The sequence below is a fragment of the Poecilia formosa genome, unplaced genomic scaffold (assembly GCF_000485575.1).
Source record: "Poecilia formosa unplaced genomic scaffold, Poecilia_formosa-5.1.2 Scaffold1285, whole genome shotgun sequence".
NCBI lineage: Eukaryota > Metazoa > Chordata > Actinopteri > Cyprinodontiformes > Poeciliidae > Poecilia > Poecilia formosa.
Genome location: NW_006801224.1, coordinates 5,849 through 16,331, shown reverse-complemented (window position 1 = coordinate 16,331; position 10,483 = coordinate 5,849). Strand labels below are relative to the sequence as shown.

The following is a 10,483-nucleotide window of genomic DNA, read 5'->3' as shown; positions in this document are numbered from 1 at the left end:
CAGCTCCCAGTCCTCCAGTCTCAGAGAACTGGACCTGAGTAACAACAACCTGCAGGATTCAGGAGTGAAGCTTCTCTCTGCTGGACTGAAGAGTCCAAACTGCAACCTGGAAACTCTCAGGTAACTCTGGGCTCTTGACACATTGCTGCATCTTAGGTGCAAAAAGATGAAGGTAACACTTTATTTGAAAGGGGGGTGAATAAGACTGTCATGACACTGTCATAAACATGACATAACCCCTGTCATGAACATCAATAAGTCTTGATGTATATTTATGACTGTTGTCATAAAGTGTCATTCGGTAAATCATGACACATTTAATACAAAGTTCACATAATTCAAAATGTCTTTGTTATGACAACTTGACATTAACCAAGAAATCATGATCTAACATAAATTTGTCATAATAGTAGTCATAATGATTTAATTATTACACTAGCAAAAGCTTTAACAAAACATTGATTAATATTTCCAATCCCTGAAATAAAGCAAAACAAGTAGGACAAGCAATAAAGATTTCATTAAGCTTTATTACACTGTCAAATGATTTAATAACAGACTCATTAACATTTTTTTACATCAATTAAAATGGAACAAGTAGCACCAGTTATGAATATGTCATTAAGTGTTATTACATTGTCATTAATATTATCTCTTACCTCCAAGTAAAGTGGAACAAGTAACAAAAGTTATGAAGATGTCATTAAGTGTCATTGATATTAACTTTTAGGAGCCATTTATCCCTTCTGGTGTTTATCGCCACCAGGGGGCGTATTTAATTTTGAGTTCTGAGTGTCTGATTGCGTGATGGGTTATTTAAGTTCAACCATCATTCTGTTCAGGTGTTAATAGGTAGAGGCAGACAGTTTTCTACTGTGCTTGGTTCGGATGTATGTCAAATTTATGTGGATCTCAAGGGAAACAGTAAGACAATGGACATTGTACTGTAAATAAATTACTATTTTATATCAAACGGAAGATCGGCATGCTGAATCTTAATTGAGCGCACGTAAAACCAACGCCTTTCAACAACAACCACCAGTAGCCTAAAATATAGGATTTTAGCCGCTACAATTTAGGTAGAAAACTGCCTTGTTTGGAAGATCCACTGATCCTTCTGCATTGGGATTCCACGTAGCCGTAAAGTAACGGCACAGAACCAGGCTATTGGAGCCGCCGGACAGAACCAGGCTATTGGAGCCACTGGACAGTGGCCGTCGTATCCAGGACTGCAGAGGGACAAACGGGACACCTGACGTCGGAACTGGACCCGCACAGGAGCGATCTGGACACCTGTCATCGGAACCAGAACCGGAGCCACGCAGGAGCAATCGACACCGCACGCTTGGGAACTGAGCTGCATGGATCTAGCTATTGGAGCTACTGAGATTCGTTGCAGCAGACATCGGAACGCAGATCGTCAATGCCGGCCAACGCATCATTGGGGCATGTGAGTCAGCGCTGATATCTATGAATGGCCATTATTATGTGTGCGCACACAAAGGTCCAAACTTAAATCCAATGCATTGGTAGCAGACTGAAGTCTGCTTAAAACAAAGAGAGCTGTCTATAAATAATCTACAATTTGCGAATAAATAAATAAACTTAGAAGTTGTCGGCCATTATGGCAGAAGAGAAAAACATTGACCTGGATCAGGAGGGTCAAAATAACATTGTGGGTGAAGAGGAAAGTACTCAATGGGAGTCTGAAAAAAGACAGGTAAAATTAACAGCAAAGGCTTTGTTGGTGAAAATCAGTAACTTAGAAAGTGAAAGAAAAACAAAGTTAAATAAGCTCACAAAGTTGAGACAAACTATTACAGTGTTGAAAAATGTCAAAGGGTGTGTGAATGACATTAAGGTAGAATTTAAAAGGTTTTTGGGTTTGTCTGAAGAAACGGAAATGGTACACCAGATTTTGTTGGGTTTATTGCCTGTGGATGAAGCACAGAAGCATGATGTATGGTTTCAAGCTAAAATGTTGAAAGTTCATGATTTTGTTGCTGCTACTCATAAATTGTTGACTGAGGCTCAAAGTTGCTCAACTGGTGTGCCTGACATGAAAGAAAATGAGAGTAAAAATAATAAGGAAGCTGAACCAAATGCTGCCAGTGGTGGCATGATGGAGGAGGAGCTGCAGCTGCAGATTGAACCTCATGACAGCATTTCAAATGTTTCCGTAAGGTCTTCTAGAAAAACTGGGGGTCAAAGGGGTTCTTCTGTAACAACCAGCAGATCGTCAATGCTTTCTGGACAAATAAAAGCAGAAGCAGAAAGGGCTGCACTTATGGCATGTGCAGCTGCTTTAAAGGAGAAGCACGCATTGGAGGAGCAAGAATACCTGTTAAAGACAAGAAAAGAACAACTTGAGATGGACACCAAAATAGCTGCTGCTAATGCCAAGCTAATGGTGCTAGAGGGTAGCACTAAAGGCAGTGTTACATCCAAGCATTCTGATGGAATGGATTCATATGTTAGAAAAGGAGATCCTTTGCAGTTCAACTCATTTATGAAAGCCTTTGAACGTTGTGTGGAAGCAAAGACCAGTTCTAAAGGAGACTGTTTGTACAACCTCGAATAGTACACCAGGGGGCAACCAAGAGACCTCATATGCAGCTGCCTTCACATGACTGCAGAAAGAGGATATGCTGTGGCCAAGCAACTCCTCAAAGAACATTTTGGCAATGAATTTAATATTACTGCAGCCTACATGGAAAAGGTCACTGGTTGGCCCAACATTAAAGGGGAAGATGCTAAAGCATTAAAGGCGTTTGGACTGTTCCTTCGTGAATGCTGCAATGCAATGGAGGAACTGCAGTATTTGGATGAGTTAAGAATGCCAGCTAACATGAGAATCTTGGTTCAAAAGTTTCCTTTTAAACTAAGAGAAAAATGGAGAACAAAAGCAAATGAGATTTTTGAGAGAACGAGTCAAAGAGCATGTTTCAGAGATATTGTTGCCTTAATTGAACACCAGATTAGAATAATCTCAGATCCAGTTTTTGGAGATATACAGGATTTACAACCTGCTAGGGGGATCATAAGACCTAGCAAACCTCAAATAAAGTCACAGTTTGTTAAGAAGCAATAATATTTTCTGTAACATTTAAATTCTAGAATGTGTCTATGTGATCCTTAGATCACATAGACACATGTCTATGTGATCTAAGGTAAATGTTTGTTACCTTTTGGGTAACAAACATTTACCCAAAAGGTAAATGTTTGTTACCTTTTGGGTGTGTCCTTGTAGCGGCCATCTTGGAACCTACCAAAGAGGAGGCCCGCCTCAAACCCAGCTCTTTTATAGAAAGGCCCATGTTTGCCGGACTTTGATTGGCTGGGCAGTTAATTGAGAAGGTGGGGACAACAGTATATAAGAGGATTGTTGGCTGAGCCAAAAAGAGGGAGAAAGCTTGAGAAGATGTCATTTTGTCTTGTCTGTGAGCCATGCCATGCTGTGCTGAAGGAGGCCTAATAAATCACCTTTGTTTATGCTACAGCCAACTTTGAGGAGTTTTTTTTCTTCCACACCACACCTCTCAGTGTAACAGTGGTGTCAGAAGTGGGATCATTTACGCCTGTGAATGAAGGAAGACAACAGGCTAAATGAGAGGAGTAGGACGTGGAAGAACTCGTGGGATAAAGAAAAGCCCCCTTTCTGAGATGGAAGAAGGACAAATCGGAGGACCAGCAGAGCCGGATTCACTACCTGAAGGAGCCATGGCTGGTGAAGACATTTTTGAACCGGTTGTGCGGCCTAAGCAGACCACAGTTGGTGCTGTGAGTAAAGAACATTCTGAATCTGACATCTTTGATGAAATAAGAGAATTTATGCAATGTTCTAAATGAACAGAAGCAATACTGTTTGATCAGATTAAACAGTTGCGCAGTAACATGCCAAAACTGCGAAGTGATGTTTATGCTGAACATGAGCTGTCTATCGAGACTGGCATTTCTACAGAAGCAGCTTTCCCAAAGCGAGAGACTAGGACACTGTCTCAGCTGTCTGCAACAGAGGAAGTCCAAGGAGCCTCTGATTACCAAGCTGAACCTCATTCTCCATCTCAGCCCCAGCGGCATATAGCACAAGGAGCTCCAGCACAAAGAGTGGAACCAACCCGTGGAGGTGATCCGAGAATACCTGACTTTAAGGAGGGTGAGGATCCCGAAAGCTTTTTCATACGTTTTGAACGCATTGCTAAAACATGGGGATGGCAACCAGCTGAATGGGCTGCTAGAGTGGTCACATTATTGACTGGAAAAGCCCTTGAGGCATGAAAAGAAATCAGACATCCCCCTTCTGCCATTTGAGGGAGGCATGCACATGAGGCATTTCAGCAGTACGTTTGTGACATTCCCCCGAGGTTCTGCAGTGGATTGAAGCATGGCTGAGAAGATTAACGCTTGCATATGTCGTATGCAATGAATGAATCTGCAGTGACTTAGAAGACAGGTGGACTCAAACAATCAAGACTCGATTATCCTTCGTGTATCAGTAAGCACATTCAGGTGATGCTTCAACTTGTTATGGCAAAGAAGTGGAAGTCCTGGACTCGTGTAGAAAAAAAGGGTTTACGCTATCCAGGTCCAAGATGTTTCAGGGAATAATTCGTATGCCCTCTCCAGACCCAGGTTTTGGATACCTGTGGGAGAAGCTCACTGCTAAGTGTCAGAGGGAAAAAGTCGCTGTCTTTCAACACACGAGGGGGTGGTTCTTGAGGAAGTGGGCAGAAAAGAACAAGACAAAATGACATCTTCTCAAGCTTTCTCCCTCTTTTTGGCTCAGCCAACAGTCCTCTTATATACTGTTGTCCCCACCTTCTCAATTAACTGCCCAGCCAATCAAAGTCCGGCAAACATGGGCCTTTCTATAAAAGAGCTGGGTTTGAGGCGGGCCTCCTCTTTGGTAGGTTCCAAGATGGCCGCTACAAGGACACACCCAAAAGGTAACAAACATTTCACAAAGAAAAGGATCACATACACACATTCTAGAATTTAAATGTTACAGAAAATATTATTGCTTCTTAACATTTACTCACTTCCTCTCCCTCTGGTTTACAAAACTCAGGTAAACGAGAAAGGTAGTCAGCAATAAGAACACGAAACAGCTTTGTCACCCATGTTTCTGTTAATGATGACGGTAACATGCCTACTCTCAAAAATGAAGTAACTGTTGTTGACAAATCAAATTATTTATCCTGTCTGTATTGTACACAGGATGGACATGTATTGGAACAATGTTGGCAATTAGAAAAGAGGTCACACAGGGAAAAACTAGACTTTCTAAAAGACAAAGGTTTGTGTTTTGGTTGTTTGAATACAGGACATTTAAGCAAGAACTGTGTTAAACGCATAACTTGCAAACACTAACCAAAAGGATCCCAGCATTTTGCAGATTAGACAGAATCAGAAGGAGTTGGATCAGGCAGCAAAAGGCTGTAAAACCTCCTCTACTTGTGGTCATACTGGGGCTGGCCACCATAAAGGGATTCTTCCTACCCTGCCTGTGAAAGTGAAAAGTTCAAAGGCAACTAAAATCATTAAAACATGCTTTCTGGATCCTGGGAGCACCGATACATTCTGCTCTGAAAGACTTCTTAATGAACTCAACATTCAAGGTCGAAAGACTCAGATTCATCTCCGGACAATGGGTCAGAGTAAAACAATGACAACCTCTATCAGATCAGATATTTCAGAGATTTCAGATCAGCTTCCCATTGTGTTTACACAAAAGGAAATGCCAGTCTCCACCGACAACATCATCAGTGAGGAGGAACTGTCTAAATGGTCGTACTTAAAGGACATCAACTTTCCTCGCATACATGCTGGTGTAGATCTACTAGTGGGAACCAATGCATCTAAACTAATGGAACCTTGGGAGGTGGTTAATAGTCAGGGTGAAGGGCCTTATGCAATCAGAAGCCGCCTAGGATGGGTTGTAAATGGTTCAGCAGAAGATTACAATGATTTTGAAAATGGCTACCCTTCAGTTCATGTCAACAGAACTACAGTTGATAAAATTGAAGAGCTTCTGATCAGTCAATACTTTACTGAAAAGTAATTTACAGAACAAGAGGAAATGTCAAGAGAGGAACAAAAATTCTTAGACATAATGGATCGCTCTGCACAGATGGAGAATGGACATTACAAACTGAAACTGCCTTTCAAAAGGGAAGAACTCTTCATGCCAAACAACATTTCTGTTGCCCTGTGGCGCATACATGGGTTGAAAAGAAAATTCAAGAACAAAGGTTTCCATAAAGAGTACACAAACTTCATGACTAATGCCATTAATAGTGGACATGCAGAAAGAGTTCCACAGCATCAGCTAACAACACCAAAAGGCAAGGTGTGGTTATATACCCCATCATGGTGTATACCATCCACAAAAAAATAAGCTGTGTGTAGTGCTTGATTGTGGAGCAGGAACATGTGGCATTAATGGCAGACATAAAATCCATGTTCCACCAGGTTAAGGTGGCTGAGGAGCATGTGGACTTTCTACGTTTCATGCGGTGGCCTCAAGGTAATCTAGAACAAGACCTTGAGGAATACCATATGACTGTCCACTTATTTGGTGCAGTATCCTCACCGAGCTGTGCTTGCTATGCTCTCAGAAAACTGCTGAGGATAATCAGTCCAACTTCTCAGCAGATGTACTTACAGTCAACAAAAACCTTTACATGGATGACCTCTTAAAAAGTCTGCCATCAGAGGAAAGTGCAGTTACCATAGCCAAAGATCTAATAGCTATCTGCAGCAGAGGAGGGTTTACGTTAACCCAATGGATTAGCAACAGCCGAGAAGTGCTCCAATGTATCCCAGGAGAGCTCAGGTCCCAGATTCTTTGTGAGTTGAATCTGGACAGTGATAAGCTACTGCTAGACAGAGCACTAGGTTTACAATGGTGCACAGATACATAGTTTTAAGTTCAAGCTGAAAGTCAAAGAACAGCCTTCCACTAAAAGAGGTATGTTGTCCACCGTCAGCTCCGTTTATGATCCGCTAGGATTCCTAGCACCTCTCATGCTTCCTGCCAAACTGCTGTTACAAGAGTTATGCAGGATGAAATGGGGCTGGGATGATCCTATACCTCTAATCTTCCAAAAACAGTGGGACCGGTGGATGACTGACTTGGAAAAATTGGCTGACTTCCAAGTCAGCAGATGTATCAAACCTGAAGAATTTGGAGAAGTCGTTGATGCCCAGTTACACCACTTCTCTGATGCTAGTGAGAGTGGGTATGGTACAGCTACATATGTCAGAATGCAGAACAGCAACAAGAGAGTTCATATATCTTTCTTTGGCAAAGCCAGAATAGCTCCACTCAAACCTGTGACTATTCCTCGTTTAGAGCTCACAGCTGCTGTTACGGCCGTTAGACTGAATAACATGATTCAGTCAGAGCTTCAGCTGCCATTGGAGAAGGCTTGCTTCTGGACTGACAGCACATCAGTTCTAAAATATATAAAAAATGAAGACAGAAGGTTTCAAACTTTTGTTGCCAACAGAGTAACAATCATTAGAGTCAACACAGACATAGAGCAGTGGAGACATGTGCCTTCATCTTTAAACCCTGCCGATGATGCTTCCCGTGAATTTAAAGTTGACAGCCTCTTGAACCAAAAATGGATAGAAAGTCCTACATTTTTGTGGGAACCTGAAGATAAATGGCCCAACTCTCCTATGGATTTCAATATGACTACTGATGACCCAAAACTAAAGAAAACTCCCTTGATCAACGCTACAGTCATTAATTCAAATGCAACTTCTCAGCTAATATTATTCTTCTCAGACTGGCAAAAATTGAAGCTTGCAGTTGCTTGGTTCCTCAAGCTAAAGGGAGTTCTGCTGAAACTGAGTAAGAGAAGAAAGGACTTACAACTGACCAATTCAGTCACGGCTGAAACATCAACACTGGAGTTGACAAAAGAAATGCAAGCTCTCAAAAACTCGCTGGGAAATCAAAGTGTGTCTCTAGAAGATCTCACACAAGCTGAGACAGCCATAATTTCCTTTTGCCAAAGGGAGAGATTCCCTGATGAGTTTGCTGCATTAACATCTCGCAACTCAGAAATACCCAGAAGCAGCCCAATTTACAAACTGGACCCTGTGCTGCAAGATGGGCTTCTGCGTGTTGGTGGTCGGCTGAGTAAAGCAGCCATCCCTGAGAACATTAAACATCCTCTCATTCTAGCAAAGGACCAGCACATCTCCTACCTTATCCTCCGACATTTTCACTTGCAGCTTGGTCATGGAGGAAGAAATCATGTCCTCTCAGTCGTCAGAAGAAAATTTTGGATAACAAATGGAGTTTCAGCTGTGAAAAGGGTCATAGCAACATGTTCTTTCTGCAGGATGTATGGAGGACAAACCGGTCAACAACAAATGGCAGACTTGCCAGAGGAAAGGGTGGTCCCTGATTTACCACCATTCACAAATGTTGGTGTAGATTATTTTGGGCCTATTGATGTGAAAAGAGGACGCAGTGTTGTAAAACGCTATGGAGTACTGTTCACATGCATGACGAGCAGGGCCGTGCACCTTGAAGTGGCTTACTCTTTAAATACCGACTCATGTATCAATGCACTGCGGCGATTCATCTCTCGAAGCGGGCAAGTTTCACACATGAGATCAGATAACGGCACCAATTTCATAGGAGCAGAAAGTGAGCTACAAGAAGCGCTAGCCTCTCTAAATAATGGGAGAATTGAGAAAGCCATGGCACAAAAAGGGATTAAATTAAAACCCACCATCTGGATCACATTGTGGTGGGGTTTGGGAGCGCCTCATCCGAATGATCAGAAGGTTCTGCACTCAGTGCTCCGTCAACAAATGTTGGACGATGAAGGATTCCACACTGTACTTTGTGAAGCAGAGGCAATACTTAATGATCCAAGTTATCGGAGGACCCCAACAACCTTAAGGCTTTAACACCCAACCACTTGCTACTTATGAAGGGAAAACCAGCTCTCCCGCCAGGACTCTTTGACAAAACGGATCTTTACGCTAAAAGAAGGTGGAAACAAAACCAATATATTTCAGATCTCTTTTGGAAGCTTTGGATTCGAGATATCTACCGTTGTTACAAGAAAGACAAAAGTGGACAAAGAAAAGGAGATGTTTCATCCCTGGAGATGTGGTGGTGGTTATGGACTCTACAACACCTCGAGGGTCATGGATATTAGGGAAAATTATTAAAAGTTTTCCAGATAAAAAAGGTCTGGTACGAATGGTTCATCTTCAAACAAAAACAAACATCATTGAAAGACCTGTAACAAAAATCTGTCTGTGATGTGAAGCTACAAACTGAAAACTGACAGGATAATGAATGCATAAACCTGATTTGCATCTTATGTATATTTGTATCGAGATATGTCTTTATTTGTGGCTCTTTTTAATTTAAGTTTGATAATTGCCACACGCAATTAGGGGCTGGCGTGTAGGAGTCATTTATCCTTTCTGGTGTTTATCGCCACCAGGGGGCATATTTAAATTTGAGGTCTGAGTGTCTGATGGGGGAATGGGTTATTTAAGGTCAACCATGATTCTGTTCAGGTGTTGGTAATAGGTAGAGGCAAACAGTTTTCTACTGTGCTTGGTTTGGATGTATGTCGAATTTATGTGGATCTCAAGGGAAACAGTGAGACAATGGACATTGTACTGTAAATAAATGATTTTATTTTATATCAAACGGAAGATCGGCATGCTGAATCTTAATTGAGCGCACGTAAAACCAATGCCTTTCAACAACAATCACCAGCAGCCTAAAATATAAGATTTTAGCCGCTACATAACCTTTACCGCAAGTAGTGAAACTAGTAACAGTTATGACAAAGTCATTGTCATTACGTTGTCATTAATATTAACTTTTACCTCAAGTAAATTGAAACTAGTAGCAGCAATTATAAAGATGTAATTTAGTATTACAGTGTCAAATGTTATGCTAACAGAGTCATTGATATTAAGTCTTATCTCAAATGAAGTGAAACATACTGGACTACTTATAACTACCATCATAACTGTAGAACAAACCCTTTGTACATTGGAATAAAACAAAAGATAACTTGTTCTAAGATAAGAGAAGGTTTAACGTCTGGTCAGTATATTGTTACTCTGAAATACTGATTGAAAAACTAAAACAGAATTACTTATTCTTTAACTTAAGAAAATAGGTTCTTTCAACAGTAACATTTTTTGCTTCAGCCATCTCCTTCGTTATATCCTTCCTGTAATGCTCTGAAAATAGGAGCTCTTCTTCTTGTCTTCATTTCCTGGAAGCAGCTCTTTGAAGGTGTCAGAAATGCTCAGAAATTACAGTTGTTCTTGCAATAGTTAACCATGGCGAAAGCCTTTTCATGAATTCAAACTTGGTGAATCTCTTCAGTGATGACTCAATTCATTGTGGTCATCTCACTTAAAAAAAGAACAAAAACAAAAAACAATGTCATCATATTCCAGCATTTATTTAAATTCCATTCCA

At 41.1% G+C, this 10,483-nt stretch overlaps 1 protein-coding gene and 1 long non-coding RNA gene across 2 annotated transcripts in view; both read left to right on the top strand.

Annotated features, from left to right (window-relative positions):
- Positions 1 to 6: 6 nt before the first annotated feature.
- Positions 7 to 10,483, top strand: part of LOC107835231 (uncharacterized) — a 14,466-nt gene continuing 3,989 nt past the window's right edge. The window contains exon 1 of the long non-coding RNA XR_001661055.1: positions 7 to 120. This is a non-coding gene — a long non-coding RNA (uncharacterized LOC107835231). The remainder of the gene's footprint in view (positions 121 to 10,483) is intronic.
- Positions 6,563 to 8,663, top strand: LOC107835230 (uncharacterized). Its single transcript, XM_016667569.1, has 2 exons — positions 6,563 to 8,314; positions 8,535 to 8,663. The coding sequence occupies exons 1-2, from the start codon at positions 6,973 to 6,975 to the stop codon at positions 8,564 to 8,566; spliced, it is 1,374 nt and encodes a 457-aa protein (XP_016523055.1). The 5' UTR covers positions 6,563 to 6,972; the 3' UTR covers positions 8,567 to 8,663.

Bases quoted from the DNA above. Each gene is read 5' to 3' on its own strand.
- LOC107835230 (XM_016667569.1), top strand. From the start codon at position 6,973: ATGTTGTCCACCGTCAGCTCCGTTTATGATCCGCTAGGATTCCTAGCA. The intron at 8,315-8,534 runs TTTCAGCTGTGA...CATGACGAGCAG, and splicing joins ATTTTGGATAACAAATGGAG to GGCCGTGCACCTTGAAGTGG.